This window comes from Stigmatopora nigra, chromosome 10 (genome assembly GCF_051989575.1).
Source record: "Stigmatopora nigra isolate UIUO_SnigA chromosome 10, RoL_Snig_1.1, whole genome shotgun sequence".
Lineage (NCBI taxonomy): Eukaryota > Metazoa > Chordata > Actinopteri > Syngnathiformes > Syngnathidae > Stigmatopora > Stigmatopora nigra.
The window spans coordinates 5874185-5893992 of record NC_135517.1 but is presented as its reverse complement, the minus strand read 5'-3'; the positions used below and the strand labels follow the sequence as shown (position 1 = coordinate 5893992).

At 38.4% G+C, this 19808-nt stretch overlaps 1 protein-coding gene across 12 annotated transcripts in view; it reads left to right on the top strand.

Moving 5' to 3' along the window:
- The window catches only part of cadpsb (Ca2+-dependent activator protein for secretion b), a 53185-nt gene that overhangs the window by 23642 nt on the left and 9735 nt on the right, over positions 1-19808 (top strand). For 2 of the 12 annotated variants that reach the window (XM_077727231.1, XM_077727220.1), the window contains exons 9-25: positions 95-161; positions 298-406; positions 495-707; positions 6126-6262; positions 6334-6521; positions 7491-7646; positions 8408-8509; positions 8593-8656; positions 8861-8984; positions 12174-12206; positions 13506-13612; positions 14443-14472; positions 16423-16579; positions 16909-17050; positions 17668-17829; positions 19066-19221; positions 19403-19571. In XM_077727231.1, coding sequence (XP_077583357.1) covers positions 95-161; positions 298-406; positions 495-707; positions 6126-6262; positions 6334-6521; positions 7491-7646; positions 8408-8509; positions 8593-8656; positions 8861-8984; positions 12174-12206; positions 13506-13612; positions 14443-14472; positions 16423-16579; positions 16909-17050; positions 17668-17829; positions 19066-19221; positions 19403-19571 — 2116 coding nt within the window. The remainder of the gene's footprint in view (positions 1-94; positions 162-297; positions 407-494; positions 708-6125; positions 6263-6333; positions 6522-7490; positions 7647-8407; positions 8510-8592; positions 8657-8860; positions 8985-12173; positions 12207-13505; positions 13613-14442; positions 14473-16422; positions 16580-16908; positions 17051-17667; positions 17830-19065; positions 19222-19402; positions 19572-19808) is intronic. The other 10 variants (XM_077727223.1, XM_077727226.1, XM_077727225.1 and 7 more) reach the window with 10 other exon arrangements.

Sequence of the window (19808 nt, the reverse complement as noted above, 5' to 3'; positions counted from 1 at the left end):
TACCAGAATTAAAAACAAATAAAAGGATGAATTTGGAAAAAACTAATCTTTAAATGAGAACTGTTTTTTGAGTGTGTGCTAAACGTTTTGCCAGGTATCTCTGGGCTTTTGGGAAGAATGTCTGGAAGCGTTGGAAGAAGCGTTTCTTTGTCCTTGTGCAGGTACGTTTTAAAATCCACAATCAAGAAATTTTTCACTCTAATCAAATATTCATGAATTCATTAGTCCTGAAGAATCATTGGCTCTTGCGTATTCTTTGTGTATATTTTAAATACTGCCCCACACTTGCTTTCACAGGTGAGTCAGTACACATTCGCCATGTGCAGCTATAGAGAGAAGAAGTCAGAACCACAAGAACTTCTCCAGCTCGATGGTTACACTGTGGACTACAGTGACCCGCAGCCAGGTAAGTCACCATCTCCCTCCAGAGAATTTTATTGTTTCATTTTGTTTTGCAAAGCTGATTATCTCCGACATTGCTCCGAATATCTCAGGCTTGGATGGCGGAAGGGCTTTCTTCAATGCGGTGAAGGAGGGCGACACTGTGATCTTCGCCAGCGATGACGAGCAGGACCGCATCTTGTGGGTCCAAGCCATGTATCGTGCTACCGGCCAATCCCACAAACCTGTCCCACCCACTCAGGTCCAGAAACTTAACTCCAAAGGGGGTACTTCTGCCCAAATGGATGCTCCCATCTCTCAGTTCTGTAAGTAGGCCGAATTGCACCACGCCTATTTAAGCCGTAGGTAGTTTCCATCTACGATGCAGTGACGGTTCATGAATGTCTCACGCTCATGTGCTCCACTCTGACGGTCACAAACATGTGCTGGTGGAACTAACACACAATCATGCGCACACACACACAAAAGCATACACACATGCCTTGAGCTTATATGGTTTGAAGCACCACCACTTACTCACTTCACCCACTCCCAAGGGTGCCAACCCAACAGGCTATCCAAAGCAACGACCAACTTAGGAAAGGTGTGATCATTGTGGTATGAAACCATAATTACCACTTCTCGTGAGATCTGAACATACAAGCCTGCTGGGGTGGAATTCAAGCTGACGTCAGCGTGTCTTGCTCGTCTTTTATTCACTAAATGGTGGCCCCCCACTTGTTTTTGACCAGTAAACCGCTGTGCTTTAAGCACCTCACATGTCTGGTAGAAAAGTGAAGGTAAGACTGTCTTCAGTCGTGTGGCATCCGTCCCCAATTTCGTTTTTACTGCATCTTGTTTCCTCTAAATCCGTCTTTTAAATCCAAATTTATTGCAGATTGTGTTCATTACTACAAATCTAATTCTCTCTCTCTCATTTGGCCTTAGTGCATAGTCCCTTACACGAAGCTTTCACAATTTATGGCAAAACTGATCCACTGATTTGATTCTACTATCATTTAATTCCTCTGTAATAGATCCTGCTATTCAAGATGTTATTAGGCTTTTCAGTGTGCATCTTCATTATGCCCATAAAGAAAGACCTTTTGGCATTTTTTTTTAAACCCAACTCTCAGACGATAAAACAATTTCCCAATGATAATGTTCCTGAAGTGTATTCTTCTCTTTTCCCCCCCACATCATTGCATTCAAATTGCATTGAAATTGGTATCAATTGGGTCAGCCCTCCTAACCCTATCGCAAATGTCTCTTGTTTCCTCATTGGTTTCTTTGTCCAGTTTGTGGTCGTTCTTGTGGTTAGTTGACTCTTCTGACGCCAGCTCTCGCCATTCAAAGTCTCACCGTGGTGACACAAATCTCACCAATTCCTACCCCTTCCCCTGAAACATTGTGGCACATTGCGCAAATATGTTTCACCCCCTGGTGGTTTTGAATGGCACTGGGATCATAATGTACTTCTACATCACCCTCCTGACTCCGCTGTAGTGCTAAATAACAGTCTTGGGAAGGTTCTGTTTTAACTTTTTAAACTTTTTGTCCCATTTTATACTTGCCAAATTGTCTTTTTTTGTACTTTCTTTCATTGCACTTGCAGAATTATCAGTGAATCCAAATATTGGCAAAGTTAGAATTTGGTACAGGGAATGAAAAATGTAATTTTGAGCCCTGAGACCTCAGTGGTTCTGCTCCATTCACCACATAACAAATGAAATTTGAAATGAAACTAATATATACATTAAAATAACATTTGGGGAACAATCAGACTCCAAGCTGAACCTAAATGGGGCTCCTTTGCTCATAAAACATGACACAATAAAGTTAATAATTTATATTCCTGCAGATGTTTAATGAGCCGAATCATGTTAAATGTATATTTTTTGTAATCAATCCTAAATTGCTGGAAACAATGCAAAAATAGGTTACAATGTTGTCAAATGTAGCTATTGTATTTTGCTGTTTAAAATACCTGGTATATTAATTGATTTTTGCTTTTTTGAGCCTCCCGTTTGTGCACCATTTAATATACCCGGGTATATTGAACAGCAAAATACGTAATAGACGATGGTGCATAAATTAATACAATTCAATGCATTGTAAATTTGAAATTAGGTCAAAACCTAAGATTTTGATATCGTTTTGCAATTTATGTCTGTATCAGGAGATATTCCTGGATATTAAAGATTGGGGGTAGAGGTGAAACTCTTGATTCTTTCCAGAACCTTCCTCTTGACTGATATTTGTTGTTCTTTTTAATATGAATGGTACCTATTAGTTCACCACTCCTTATGCACAAGGTTAAAATGGACAACAAAACACTACCGTGGAGTGAATGGGGTTTCTAGATGCTTTCTTCTTCTCTATTTCTGTCCGACCCGTTCTCTCTTCAATCTGCCTCAGAGTCTGTTGTCACACATCGTCTCCACATGTACTCACAAGCCACAAGGTCTCATGTCGGTATCGGTTGTTTTGTTGTTGTTGTTGTTGTTTTCTTCTAAGTTGTGTTTTCTTCATGCTTTGCCTGTCTACCCTTGTTCAGTAATGCCGCTAGCTGCTCGGTCAGTCAGGGTCTCTCGTGATTGCTCTCCTCCAGCCTTGTTGCTAGTCTTTATGTTATTCTGGTTTGTCCCTTCTTACCCTGCTGTCTTCTAGCTGGACTCAAGGGTAAGTGCTTCCCTGTAGCCGGCACAGCTCAGATAATCCCCGCCGATTATCTGACAAATGCAACGCTCTTTCTTTCTGTCTTTCTCTCTCTCTTCTTCTTCTTCCTGCTCTTTCTCCTCCTGCCTTTGCTCCTTCTTCATGTCTCGCTTCATATCTTTAGATCTTAGTTGAGAACTTTTTTTTTCTTTTTTGAGAACCTCCACTTGAGGATCAAATTTTACTCCAGAAGCATTCATTCGTGCCAGTATAGGATGCATGTCTTTTTTCTTTTGAAAAATAGAACAAAACAATTTGATTTCGCTCTTTCTTTTGGATTAGTATTTAGTTCAAGTGGATATGATCGTTGTTCCTGCATAATTGCCTTCTCTCTTTTTGCTCACATTGGAAACCATACCCCTCAAGAGTAAAGCAATTTGATGACTAAAAAGACGACAGATTGGCCCAAGATAAAAGTACTAAATCTATATCCATGTGTATTATTGATGTGGTGTATTAAAGAGCTGGAAGCAAATCTTTAAAATTAGCTCAATGGAACATGAATAATTCATACCATGCAAGGCTGTGAGAGTGTTCACATGCTTTACTACTGAGGGCTCAATTTTTTCCTATAGACTCCCAATGATTTACTTTTTGATTTGACGAGAGTTGGCAAATATGTATGCGGAGTATTCTGAATGCCAAAGACAAGGAGTAGCTAATGCCGCCCCTTCTTACGATGAAATACTCCGGAACTCCCTCCTCTTCCCAACTTCTCCTGCAATAGACGGGCCTGGTGATATTGAGGCAAGTCTAGTAGTCCACCTTCAGAAAGCAGTGATCTCATACAGCATTTTATTTGCCTGAATAGGACACTTTTACTATGTCATGTTCCCATTAGTGTCTGTCAATACTGGAGGTTCCATTCATGATCCCCCTTCCCCCTTTCCCCATATCCCAGAGAATGATACAGTTCTGCCTATGTTGGCTTCATGCTGTTTACCCATACTTGCACTAAACTGCTACCCTCTTAGACCTCTTTAGTAGTGACATGCCTGTTAGTCTGCTCAGTAGATGACCATGAACACACTGCAACACATTGAAGTATTGTCAACTTGCAAATGCGTAGAAAGAGAAAGAGAACCACGAGAATACAAAACAAGGGAATGCAATTCCAAATGTCAAATCTGAACTGTAGATGTGCATGATGTTAAAATGTGCTTCTTTCTTTAAGCGTCTGCTCTTTTGTAGCAAATACAACACTGAAACTGGAACTGTCACATAGTGTTGAGTGTGCCAGCTAGTACACTCATCCGTTATGCCCTCACTTCTAAACAAAGACTATATTATTGCAGGCCCGATTCCTTCTGCTCATACTTTTAAATGCTGTCTCATTTGCCAAACACCCTTTAAAATTCCCACTGGTCATGAACAACTCTTTCACCTTGGTCCTCCTTTTTGCTTTATTTTGTATTTTTGTCCACTTCTTTGTTGTCCTTTCAATCCTAACTTCTGTCAGTGTCCTTCATCTTCACTTTGTGTTCTTGCACTATATTTTCACTTGATCTCACTTGTTGATCTTACTCATCTTGTGCACATTTTGGGTTGTCGCCCCACAGGTTTTCTCCTCAGATGAGGTGATAATTATGACCTTATGTAATTTCCCTCGTTAAGAATACTCTATAATGCCAAGCACCTGCATTGCAATCCTATCCCTCGTTAGTCTTTGCTTGGTGGAGATTGACAGATATCACCATTGCTCTCTCCGGGCTCCGCCCAACCGCAAACTTAGACCTACACATTCCACCTCACGCCCCTTCCTGCGTCATAGTCACCTTGTCTGTGTATCATAGGTTTGAGACATGTCACTTACACAGAGGACATGACCGCATCACTTATCAAGAACACCTGCACTATCTAATGAGATTGGATACAAGAGCAGTATCCCTGACAACTAGATACAAAAGGAGCTCTCCAAGGTGCTGAATTATTTGAATTACCAGCTAATTGGTTGAGGGTTACAACATTTATGTATTCCAAAGAGCAGATATTGTAAAAAAAAAAGTACTTACTTGTAATGCTATAAAGGATAAACCTGATAACTACACTAATAACAATAAATATTAATTTAAAAAATATTATAAAACCACAGGGCAGCCCGATCACGCCATTTGTTAGCGCGTCGGCCTCACAGTTCTCGGGTCCTGGGTTCAAAGCATTATCATCTTTTAGTTTCTAGGATCTATAATGAGTTTTTTAAATAACTTTGTAGTATTGTCAATGGAGAAAATGTAGAAATCTACAAATTTATTATTTCCCCATATCCACAAGTTAATAATGCTGGTACTCCATCAGAATGAATGATATTTTTAATATGCCAGCCCTCTTTTTCATCTTATATGGTGATTAAAAACATGACTGCCAGCTACAACCTCATAATGATATGTTTAATTAATACCTCTGTGACCATGATAGTTAAAACAGATTTTTTTTGTTTCAATTCAGGCCTTGCATTTGAACTCATTAGATAGTGAACGTGCATTAAATATTTTCATGTGGTCTTTAATAAGCAATACAGCACGAATAAGTTTTCAATAAAAAAAAAAAATCATCAGCCATATCCATTCATTTTTGCCAATTTTCTCATTTTCTTTGTAATCGAGTATATCAATAGCAAATCTAAATGGGACCTTTGCCATTCATTTCTATGGCACACAGCTGGTTGGAAAACAACCATTTTGGAATGGCAGAATCTATTGATGCCGTTTGACAGGAAGAACAAAAAAAGTATTTTGATACTACCAAGACACGTGCATGCACATTCAATATAAGCACGTCACTCCTAGCATCAGCTCTCCCAGCAATAGATCAGATCTCTTTACGCTGTCTGACACAATGCAAGTTGACAATGTAAGCTGTTAATGTTTATAATTTGCCCTCAGAAGAACCCCCTTCCCCCTTTCACCACCAACAGAAAAAAAAAAGATTCCCTGATGCTTCTATGTTATGACCAAGACTTAGCACGCACTTGACTATCAACCCTTCCTCTGACCTATGTGCTTCTTCCTGTGCCGTTGGGGGGATAGATGCTGACAGAGCTCAGAAACACGGCATGGATGAGTTTATCTCAGCTAACCCTTGTAGCTTTGACCACGCTTCGCTTTTTGAGATGGTGCAGCGACTCACCTTGGACCACAGGCTCAACGACACCTTCTGCTGTTTGGTGAGATTTTTTCATATTCACGTTCAGGGTTGCCTTGCTGCAGGCCACTGACTACTACTTATGCCACGCAGGGATGGTTCAGCCCAGGTCAGGTGTTTGTTTTGGATGAATACTGTGCCAGGAATGGGGTCCGTGGTTGCCACAGGCATCTGTGTTACCTGCGTGACTTGCTGGAGAGGGCAGAGAGTGGCGCCATTATCGACCCTACTCTTCTGCACTACAGCTTTGCATTTTGTGCCTCCCATGTGCACGGGAACAGGTGTGCACAAACCTGTTTCTTTCCATTTTTTTATGACTTGACAGTCATACAGCTTATCCAAAAACATGTGTTCATAGTACATATAGCACGCACTATACAAATCATTGCGTCTGAGATATTTTGTTTTACCCATCTATTATTTCTTTCACGTTATCTGTTGTTTGATTAAATTGTTCTTTAATATTGTTTCATGCATTGGCTAGATTAATAGGACTGTAATGTTTTTTTGCAGGCTATTTTGCTTAATTTGTGGTCTGAAACCTACTTTTTTGTAGCAACATAAGCAATTCTAATATTAATTATTTCCTTTATAAACTATATTAACCTGTTCACTTCCTGACCCAAAAATACCCCCAAAAAACACAAAATTCCACTACATTTTGGCATTGTTTAAAATATATATATATATATCGCCTATCGACTGATTTATTTTATTTTATCGTGATAACAATTTTAGTATTGGTCCATATATAAAGTGAACTGGATTATAAGACGCCAAATTTAAGACTTTTAAGTGCGCATTATGGTTGTGAAAATAAGGTATGTTGACTTAACTACCGAGAATTGATATTCAAAGTCCAAAGCACAAAATATTTGACAGCAAATTAAAGTTTTTTAGACTCTGGATTGTCCCTCAAAACAAAGCTAACTATCCATAAGTATAATAATTACAACAACAACAAAAAAAATCATGCCAAAACATATTAGGGTTGAAATAGACAATCATGCTATAATTCCCTAACTTTCTCGTGTTTGGTCATGTTACTGAACTTACAAATAGCCTGTGAAAAACACATTACAGTCCCATAAATTGAGTCTTTGTATTTGCTTTAACTTTGTGTTGTTAACCATTTGCATATGTCCACGTGTTTGCTTGTTTTTTCTTTGTGTTCTTTTCTTCCTTTCTTTTGTTGCCATAGTTTCTTACTGTCCAAATTATTCATCCTCCCATGCGTCCATTAAAGTCAGAGAGGGCCGCAGTTACTGGGGTCCGCTGGGCTACGAGGCCCTAATGAACCCCCAAAACTCCCAAAGGCCAAATGCTGAAAGTGGCTTTAAACGAGCACAACTCATATGCAAGTTTAGAAAAAGAAGGGATTCCAAGCTCTCGCAAGAGCACAAAAGGTGAGACAATATATCATCAGCTGTCGATGGAGTAGCCAAAAACTCTTGAAAAGTCAGAGAACATGACTACTGCTTCAGAATGGAATGACTAAAAAATGAGTACAATATTGTTTTCATATATAATTGCAATTAAGTATTAAGTAAGTAGTGCATTTGTTCCTTAAACTTAAGTATTGAGTAATTTGTGAGAAGCTTGTGAGCTTCAAATAGACCAATTGGAATAAAACCGCTCAACATTACTAAAACAAAAAATATAATGAATGATATTTTTGGTTAAAAAAGACATAAGTGAAGGCAAATTCAGTAAAAACAATGCTAGACATCGGAGCTTAAACTGGTTGGTTATTTACACTTTAAACAGTGCAATAGGCTCAGTGGGTAAAAATCGTATTTAGAAAAAAAAACAGGGCAGTGCATCTTGGCACATCACACAGCCATTTTATCAAACACCCATTTCAGTTAAATGAATACTTTGGGGTACATTATTTTCTGTTGACTGTTATGCTATGTTAAGTGGACATGGATCAATGAAACAAAAAAAAAAAAAAAAAAAACAGTATGGTGCAATGCCGCCTGAAAAGATTTTGAGTAATAATAATGGACTAAATATAATTTGTTACGACCAGCCTCCGGTCATGTTATTTTTAACCTAAAGTGAACTCTGGCTGGAGAAGAACACCATTTTAGACAACTCTAGTGCGTGTGTGCATGTGATTATCTATCTCTATTGCCTTTCAATTATGTTTTTATGACCCTCACAGGCCAGATGGGCTGAGCACCGTCAAAGTGGACGAGAAGGAGAGATTTGAAGATATCAAAGAGCGATTGCGTGTGATATTGGAAAACCAGATTGTAAATTTTAGGTAACAAATACACAGGCATTGCACTTTAAAACAAACTGTCATCTTTCATTATGAATACATGTCTTCTTGTCCCCTCTGTGTAGATATTGTTTCCCCTTTGGCCGTCCAGAAGGCGCACTGAAGGCCACGTTATCTTTGCTAGAGAGGGTTTGTACATTTTCTTAATGCACATTCATACGTGTTTTATGGGTACTGCTTGTATTACTCCACAATCTGAATAAGATGTCAAACACGATCAAGATATAATGGCATCTAGCTACAACTGTTGGTGGAATGGAGGGTGCTGAAGCCTATCCCACCTGACTTTGTGCATAATATCTGTATCTGCTTGTATTTAATTGGGCCCCACAGGTCCTGATGAAGGACATTGTGACACCAGTCCCTCCAGAGGAAGTTAAAGGAGTAATCCGCAGATGTTTGGAACAGGCTGCTAACCTCAACTACCAACGGATTAAAGATTATGCTAAAATTGAAGGTAAATAAAATAACTTTTCTTTGATGGAGTGTGGATAAAAATGATCTGCAATGAAACAGTTTATATACAATCTTTTTTTTAACTTGAATATTGAGTTTACTTTCATAATTACCTACATAAAATGCCTGAATTTTGTCAGGAAAAATTCATGCATATTTCTCTGAAAATTTGGATATGCAGTGATTTTTTTTACATTTTTTTTTTATTTTAAAGTTTTCAAACTAAGTTGATCAAACTTGTTTTTGTGTTACAGTTAACCGACAAAATTGTAACTGACTTTTGTTAATTTAATAAAAGTGTGACACCACTTTAAAGTATAACCTGTTGGATGGCCTGTCTATGCTTTTGTATTGATAATGCAAAAATTGCCTCTAGGGAAGCTAATTGGAGTCCTTTTATTCCCATCTAAAAAGTGAACACTTCTGATTTGCGCTCATTTAACCACAGCAAACAAACTGCATGTTGTCCATTGGTCAATATGAACACAAAAAGCTTGTCTTGAGACTCCACTTGACCTTTTGTCCTCTTTTCTTTTTGCCACCGAGAAATTCTCTCCCTCTCTGTCTCTCAGTGCAATAACCCTTTCCTTTGTTTCAGGCCTGCTTTAGCTTTGTGCTGATCTGTAGCTCAAGTTTCCCTTTGTATAGAGAGGTGTGTGTGAGTAAAAATGCATTCAACTCCCCCCAAAATCTGTCAATACGGATCTATCATTCTCCTGACCCCTCAACAATCAGGACTTCCAAAGGCTTAAGACTGCATTAGTTCTTACAAAACCCAACCCCGACCTCTTTTCAAACTTCCCTTTACCACTCCCCCTTCTCAGGATACCACCAGCTGTCCTGTAACCTCTGTCTCCTACTAACCCCTTCTGTAAACTCTGCTTACTTCTCTTCACCCACATAGCCACTTTACTCACAATCAGAGGATGTGTGGTAAAGTGGCTTACCCAGAAAAAGGATGCTAGGATTGATCGGATATACAAGCTAGCATCATCCCCCCCCCCCCACCTTGCATGTGCTTAGAGATGTCATCTTGATTCACTCACAAGCACTTTGCTTGGCATAATACCACACTGAGAGTGGCGTAGTGTGTGGCAGCGGGTGCTTCTAGATCACCCTGAAAAGGTTCATCTATGCAGGTCTTTCCATCATTTTTGCGCAGTGGCACAGTTTTTGCATTGCAAAAATCTCAAGGATACCGCCAGCTGGAAAAACTATCAATTATATTTACAATATAAAGTCATTCAGTATTTTAATATCTCATTTTTCACAAAGACCTTAAATTGCCAAAAAAATTAATCTGCGGACCCGAACAATGTCTGGTTCACGTGATGTTAACCTGCATTGATTTTACTCTCATAATATTATGTCTTTTTTTTCACAAGAGTACTGCAATTTCTTAATATTATACAAAAAGCAGTTTTGTGGTCCCATAGACTTTGCCTCGACAAACCTGGATTCCCATCAAAACCAACTATCTGCAGTTCGCATTACATTAAAAATAACCAGCAAAGTAACATATAACTCCATCTTAAACTTTAAATGATGATGCTCTTGAACAGGGGTGAAACCAACATTCGCCATCTAAGTGAAATTGACGAAATGAAAAAAACCTGGAGCTCAACATATCACATATTGGAAGGCGACCACATTCTCACAGGTTGTGTCAAGCCGATCTAATCCATAAATTAAATTTATATTGAAACACGAAATTGCATAAAATCCATGAAATTGATTAGAGGTGCTGAAATTAAGTCATTTTCTTCCATTTCATCAGACAACATTTCAATAAATAGCAATGTGACATGAGTTTCTCTTCATTACAGTCCATGTGATATCTGTGCTAAATAATCAAAATAGATAAGGTTTTCATTCAAAATGCATTTGTAATGTATTGCTCAAAACCATATTACCCTATTTTTTTAAAATTACAACAGTGGAATTATTCTTTTCTTAGTGTTTTTATTAACCAAATTAACTTAACATCTTTCATATATATTAATAATTATGCCAATTTTGGGTAAAGAAACCTACAGAATAGTGTCTAAAAGTACTTGCCATGGACTGCCTCCTGGGCATCCCTCGCTACGCCACCATGCACTGATGTTATATTATGCCTTAAAAAAAAAAAAAAACAATACTCAGCGTGCTGAAAAGATATTAAGAAGACAGCCTTACTATCTTGCGCTGCTATGTCAGATGACCTCCAGCTGTCCTCGTGAGGCACCTCTTTTCTTTTTTTAACAATTTGCCAAAAGCATTTGAGTTGCAGTCTCACAAGGACAGCCATCTTCCCATCAGCTTCCCACCTCCAGCATTCCCTCGTTTGATCCCAGCCTCTTGCATGCCTCGATCCTTTTTTTTTGTAGGGAAAAAGAGGGAAATGTTTGAGCACCCTGTCTTCTGCTTGGCGTCTCAAGTGATGGATTTAACCATCCGTGAGTACCTTCATCCAAAACCCACCTCTTACTTCATCTCCCACTTGGCCTCTTCTCTCTCTCTCTGCCATTTATTTCTTTATTTTTTATTATCTGTGCCTTTATATGTGTGAGATTGAGTGTCTAAAAAAGCTGTTGTAAGATCCGAGCAGCACCACAGAATCAGATGGGTTCTTATTTATATATTTTTTGAATATATTTCATCACAACCATCTGCTTGGGTGGATATGAATGAGCAGTCTAGTCCGTGAGCTTCTTTCTTTTCCTTTCTATGCACCTTCCTTTGACTTGAATGCATTTTTACATTGCTTACGTACATTGATATCTCCTCCAATCATGTGGTCTGATCACTTATGTGTAAGTACTAATGTGCCCTGCCCAACAGGTAAACTTAGTACCATGGGGTACTCTTAATGGAATAACATGATAGGCTGCTTTCACTTGAAGTGCTTTAAATGTTTGTCTGATCTTTACCTTTCGCCAGTTGGTCAATGTGTCCAGTGTAATTCTGCTAAATGTCCTCCGTTTGTCTTCAAGAGCTTTTGTACATTTGTTAACAAGCATTTCCTCACTTTTTTTTCATTCACAGGGTACGTTACGTTACAACGTCTGTGTTTTATTTATGTATTTGTGACATGTTTGTTGCCTAGACCAGCAATTGCAAGAGCCCAAGCCCTTCATATTAGTGTGAAATCAAACTAAAATCGCTCTAATTCTAAACATTTCTTTTCTTTCCCCTCTTCACGTCCAAGTTGAGAAAGGGCAAAAGGATCAGAAGGATCCAGGTGAACTCATGTTTAGCTTTTGGTTTAGACATTTACATTAGACATTTATTTTTATGTAGCACGTCCTCCCCAAAGTATATTATGCAAAGTTATAATATACTATATGCATGGTTTTGAGAAAGTTATTGTTTTATGTAATGAACACTCAAACAAGCTCAACCGATTGTATGCCTCATGTTACTAACTACTAATACTACTAATAATCATCCTCTGGCTACTGTGACAGTAAAATTTCCCGAATATGGGATGAATAATCTTATATAATATAAATCTATAGTTATTTTCGAATCAGTGAAATGTTTTTTAATGAACTTGAAAACATTATTTTTAATCTAACCATCGAAAATATTTTATGTTTCCACTTTATCTATTTGATAAATTGATTTCTTAAAATTTCTGTCCATTTGAAATGTCTGGTTTAACATATATATTTTTTAAATATTATACATACTTATACATACTTATATTTGCAGTAAAACATACCTTATTGATTAATTTAAGTGATAATACAAATTCTGGCTCACAGTAAATTTTTTTCTCTTTATTTTACATGACCATTCAAAATAATTTGTATCATTTCACAGTTTGAGTGTCATAACATTTAGAAATTGATAAGCACATGACTTGGAACTGTAAGCAAAATACAAACTTATTAAATTATTAGGAATGATTGTACTAGTTGGTGAAAAGGTAAACACCCTGTTGTTCATTATGCTGTTAAAATAAATCTTTCCTTTTATATACCAATTTATAGTATTTTTATCTTTGTTAGTCTGATGAAACGGTTCCAAATCTTGATGCTTATTCAATGCAACTGTTCCATGTCCATTTTCGACATGTGTTGTTGCACATCAATTTCCATGTTGATTTCACTTGTCCTGCCAATGTCACATTTGCTCTATGTCAGGGGTGCTCAACTCCGGTCCTCCGGTTGCCCCTTCCAGTTTGTTTTCCCATGTCTCCCTCCACTACCACACCTGAATCAAATACTCAGTGTGGTATTCAAGCCTCTGGACAGCTTGCTGATGAGATCATTATTTAATTCAGGTGTGGTAGAGGAGAGAGAAATGAAAAACAGACCAGATCGTGGCTCTCTCTTGAGGACTGGAGTTGGGCATTCCTGCTCATATCCTGCTACATACATGCAGTAAAATTGAAAAAAAAGTATTCTTATTTGGAATTAATATCACAATGCAAGCACTTAATTTATGATATTTTTTTAAATTCACATCCCCTTCTTTTTGCCTATCCCTGTGCCCAACTAACTACTTTTCCTTCCCCCTCGTCCTTTTGCCTCAGAGAATGTAGGCCGCTTAGTCACACCGGCCAAAAAACTGGAGGAAACCATTCGCCTAGCGGAATTAGTCATTGAGGTCCTTCAGCAGAACCAGGAGCACCATGCCGAGGTGGGTAATCAGCCACTCCTTCAAAAACACTTATCTTGCTGAGCAAGCAGTCTTTTATGTGGCAAAACTTTGCTATAAATAAAACAGCTTGCATCTTTGTGTTGCTAAAATAACCTTCTCATGTTAATTGAAGTGCAAACTGAGCACAGTTTCAACTAAGGCAGGACTATGTAGTCCAACCCAAAGTGCTAACCCTAACAATTACAATTAAAGTTTTTAATCTTCCTCAACATCTAAAAATGTATGCATTTTAAACTGACCTGCATCATCAGTTTATAAGAAGTTGAAAGATAAATCCCAATGGATTTATGTTGCCAAATACAAGTTTAATTTATAAGACTTTTAAATTGAAAACAAAATGTGAACCTACAAAATATTGATATTGCATTATTTTTAACCACTTATATTGATAAATACTGAGACTGTTTGTTTTTAATATGTTCAGATTAATAGATTTTAAGTGCCCTACAATAAATAGGCAATCTAATCTAAAAAGTTAGTTTGCGAGAAGTGATGAATATTACACAAAGATAATTATACAAAACAGTTCACCACCCCTTCTTTCCATTTTTAGAAAATGTAATATCTGTGATCCAAGCTTAATGACTGCAATAAAATCTAGGATGCAGTTTTTGCGTATTTATTTTAAAAAGATTAAGCACCATTAATATCATTCATTTTTGTGACCCTTTTGCAAGGGCTTAAAACTTAAAAGGTCTCTTCACTGCGATACCTTGAGTAGATCAAACACTTGATGATCCAATCTCATCCTATAACAACATTTAAAAGATCTTTCAGATTTATTGTATCTCTCTGAATATGCTTGACAGGCGGCAGTCACAAGTTCTGCAGATCAATCGGTACAGTATTTGTATCTTTTTCCATCCTTCCCTTCTTCAGTCCCTGTCACGCACAAACCCAACCCAACCCACCAACCCTTCCCCAAGACCCCTTTTTGTATGGCATGTGTGCCATTATGGCAAGAAGCACCTTCTCTGTAGCTCAGGCTGTAAACGACGGGTGGGGTCGGTAATCTAGGTGAATAAGAGGAGCTTGCACAACATGACTGTGATCATATCGCATGTTCATTGAAGAGGTTTCCTTGCTCTGCCAACAGCATGCTGAGACAATATGAACGAGTATGCTCCATGTGAACCTCTAACTTTGATCCACCATAGTTGTGTTCCTGCTCCATCTGACAATTAATGTCCGCTCTTGTCCAAGCATTATTCCGCACTAAGCTATTCCTTCTCCATCACCCCCCTCTGCTGTGTAAGCTCACCACACATGCAAAAAGCACCTTAAAAGTGCAATCTTTATCATCTTAATGTGTTTTCACTGTGATTGATGCCTCCCCATGCAGGGAAAAGAGGTATGTAATAACATGGAATGAGTCATGTGCATGTCCCCTCTGGACTGATTGCATCGACTAAGCAGTGTATTGGCTAGTGTGCTCTTCTGAACTATAATAATCATCATTTTGGAGGGCCCCCCTCCCCAACCCCAATTTCTCCTCCAATATGCTGGAGAAGAGCTTTGTTTTGCTGCTTGATTTGCTGCTAGTGTTTGTTTTAGCTCACCGCGGGGGGTAAGTGGATAGGTAAGTAGGATTGCAAATTACCGTGGGTGAGCCACATCAAATGCAGCAAATAAATGCAGTGTACTTTGGAAACATTTGGAGGCAAATGAGAAGCCTGACGGGATGCTGTGCACCAAAGCAAAGGATCTGAAGAAAATGACGTGCATGTTGTGAGCAGCAGTCAAACTGATTTTGTCTGGGATTTTGTCTATGAATGGTTGACAGAGCTCCTCTCTTCTAAGCTTGGCAGCAAAGCATGCAGGGAAGTGGCACGTCAGCATGAGAAAAAACTCAAATCTGCAAAAAAATGTCAACAGTGGGGGAAGGCCCTGACATGCTGTCCTTTATACATGGACAGTTCAAATGCATGTTGTTTTACTAGCATGGAGCATCTGACTAACAGTAAATTTTACTGCAAGGTGTACTATTGTTGTGATCTCTCAGCATGACACAGTGCACTTCTATCTCTGAGACAAACTACAGTTTTCACTCACATATTCACTGTACCTATTTACACACTTTTATAGGGAGTCTAGCTTTGGTTATTTCCTGAAAATTTAGCTCTGAAAGTATTGATTTAACGCCACCTAGGAATGTGATTTCTATTAAAATGAACAAGTTTTCATAACAACCTGCTTGGATATGCCTGGGCATGCATCAGTTCAATTGTTTATGATGTGTTCAATGCACGACACAGTTCTGTGTTCCCAGGTGGCACATTAGCTTCAAAGTAACAACATAAAAAATATATTAAAATCCAATGCCAGTTGATGCTTACCATAGTGGCAGACTGCAGATTTACTGGAGATTTTATCTTCTCATATTTGAAGAATATGAAATTTTGACCATGTTACTGAATATGATGTAAATGTAGGTATTTGACCAACCCTTGGTTATCACACAATTCACGGTAGTTAGTTTTTGAGTTGGATCATGTCCCGTTAACTTTTATGAACAGCAAGAACAGTGCCAGGGATATACCATATTTTCGTACCACCTGGCCACTGTTTCAGTTGCGGGTGTATTTTCTGTTTTGTCAGTACATAAGGCGCTTTGTTTCAAAGGACGCTGGGTTCCATCTGATTCTCAGGGTCAGAGTTGTTGCTATGGGGTTTCATAATAGGAAATTCAGCGTTGACAAAAAAAATTAAATGTGTGAAAAAATAAAGACTAAATTATGATAATGTAGCCACGTGATGCTGCTTCTTGTTTCTTTTGTTTCTCTTTGCAGGCATTTGCATGGTGGACTGACCTCATGGTGGAACACGCTGAAAATTTTCTGGCCCTCTATGCCATCGACATGGACGCCGCTCTGGAGATTCAGTCGCCTGAGAGTTGGGACAGTTTCCCGCTCTTCCAGCTTCTGAATGATTTCCTTCGTACAGACTGTAAGACTTTTGAGTAATATTTTTTACATTTCATTAATGTGCCACCTACATTATTGGCCAAGGAAGATTAGTTTTCACCAACATATTGTCAGACACTATTGTCTCAATCTTTATATCTTGAGTTACTGCTAATAAAACACTTTTATAGTCAAATATATATTTTTAAAAACTCCCGTTGGATGTTAAACAGATTGTTTTTGAGGGTGGCTGTTTGAGAATCCTTTCTGGAGTGTCTCATCATATGAGAAATGTGAGATGCGAGGAAAATTCTAAGCAAATTTGTTTAACTGTGACAATACCATCAGTATTACTTATTCTTCTCTTTCCAGATCATCTTTGCAATGGAAAATTCCACAAGCACCTTCAGGATCTGTATGCTCCACTAGTGGTTAGATATGTGGATCTGATGGAGTCATCCATCGCACAGTCAATTCACAAGGGCTTTGAGAGGGAATCCTGGGAACCTGTAAAGTAAGGACCCTCCGTCTTGCAACATTAGAGCCCACTTGTGGGATTTAAAAATAAAATTAAATCACAGACTGTTGGTGAATTAGTTAATCATCAAGTTCACCCTGATGTCTGTTGAACTCTTACAAGTCATGCTTGGGCTACATGAGCTTGATTTATTATATTTTTTTAACTCCAGTGGAAAAAGTAATTCACATTGAAAAATATTTTTTTTTTGCCTCTGAGTAATGTAGTATGTGTATTTGCCATTTCTCTCCAGGCACATTGATGCTGATGCCTAATTTTTATAATTTTTGCATTTGACATGTTGCCAGAAGCAAAAGGCCTGTAGTCTGTTTCACTTGTTTATCATTTTATGTCTTCCACCCCGTATTTTGATTAAGTATATTTAACAAATATTAACATTTTGAATTTTTTATTTTGTTTTGATATAGTCACATTTGCTTCTTTTTACATGTGAGTCCAGGTATAGGTTTTTTTCATAGAGCGTATATTTGTTGACATGTGTTCTTGCAATTTTTTAAGTTGAGTAATGAGTGTCACATTGCTTCCTGCTACACCCACGCCACTGTTACGTTCTTTTTGTTCTTGTTGTTTCTTTTTGTCTGTCTGTTCTACAGGAGTTTAACAAGTAATCTGCCCAATGTGAATCTACCAAATGTCAACCTCCAAATTCCCAAAGTACCAAATCTGCCAGGTCCAGTAGCGGGACTGTCAGTTAACCTTCCACAAATGCCTAGCTTTTCAACCCCATCGTGGATGGCTGCTATATATGACTCTGAGTGTGTATTCAACTAGTTTACTCTAGTTTTATAGAATAAAACAGAGATGACCTTGGTATGAAGATGCTTGAGTTCTAGTGTATATTGGAACTTCTCTGATATCCATTTTAAACAACAAATAATTACAATTTGGATCTGGTTTTGTTCATTAAAATTGACTGATTTTATTTATCACAGATAAGTACATGGCCAGACAATACACAAGACATGGATATAGTTATGATATAGGCATGATTGTAATATAAGATATTCAACTCCTTTTAAAACATTTCATGTTCATGCCAAGGACTTTCTGAAAATAGATGAGGTCGTTTGTCTCAACATGCATGCCGTTGAGTTTGAGATGTGATGATACAGGCTCCCTACCCCCAGAAAGAAGGAAATGTATATACTGTGCATATTTCCATGCAGTATATACATACTTTGTATTGTCCAGAGGCTGTCTAATGACTTTTAAAGTTAAAAATATAAAAATTATTTGAACTCTGAAACAAAATAATCTCCACATGGTGGTCCCAGACATTTGCTTTGCTCTTTTTACAACCTTGACCACCTCGCCAGGGTTTTGAGGAGAAAATGGTCTGGATGGAGTGGACAGTGGGGTTATGTTAAAGAATGTAGCAGCTGGCTGTTTTATCACCATCCATTCTAACCTGATAGACTGACCTGCCATTAAAAAATACAACAACAAAAACAGCAGAAATTAGCCTAGGTTGTTGCTGTTTTGTGGGGGCAGGGTTCATTAGGCTAACTCAAGAAGATCTGCATGGTATGTCTGGTAGTTCATCTGGGGGCCCCAGCAGTGTGGGGATATGAACGCTGAGAGAGGATGTGACCTTTTGGCCCAATCAGACCACAAAATGCCATCTGCGATATCCTCTCTCATGTCGTCATTCCCTTTGTGACTCAATGCTGTAGCTTCAGTAATCTGAACCCGCATGTGGCCACCTCACACCCCCGATGAATAATCATCCCAATGGGCATGATTATTGATTGATTTTGATACTATGACGTTTCTGCTCCTCCCCACCTGTGCGCTGACGCTCCAAAAGAGTGCCAATTTGAGCAGATCAGTCAGTGTCTGTCCAAATGGTAAAATGAGTGTTCAGGTGGCGAGGAGCAGTATCCCTCAGCACCTCCCTCCCCCCTCTTTCTGTAACCATCCACCCACTCTCCCGTGCACACAAACACATCTGGCATAAAGCTTGAAATGCGTTTTATTTGGTTCAATGGCAGTAATGGCTCCGGGACATCTGAAGACCTGTTCTGGAAGCTGGATGCCCTCCAAACCTTCATCCGAGACCTTCACTGGCCTGAGGAGGAGTTTGCTAAACACCTTGAAAGTCGCATCAAACTCATGTCAAGCAACATGATTGAGAATTGCGTCAAGCGGTATGGGGAAAAATATGTAGTATTTGTGTAGATATTCAAATACATGCAAAATATACAAGTTATCTACTGCACATTTAATACTTAAAAATTGAATACCAATTTACAGGTAAAGCATATAGCTAATAATTGTCACATTTATAGTCTGTAGCGTTCTCACTATTCTTCTTGCTTTTTTTAACAGAACCAGGATGGCCTTTGAGTCTAAATTGGCAAAAAGCAGCAAGTCAACAGATTTCCGCATTTCGCCAACATTATGCACCATGTTCAATGTGATGGTAGATGCAAAAGATCAGTCGGCCAAACTATGTGCAATGGAGATGGGTCAGGAAGTCACCAAGGAAAAGAATAAAGTAAATCAACACTTTTTTTTTTCATCTGTGGGATATACATACTGATTTTGCACCCAATCGTTAGAGTAAAAAGAGATGCTGTACACTAAATCAACTATTTTGAGCATTTTACCTTGGTCTGCAAAAGTACCAAGACTGACCTATCAGAGGCAGCATGGTTCCACAAGTAGTCCAGAGACCATACAATACAAAGAAAAATGAAAACGAAGACATTTTTTGCAGAACAATATATAATGG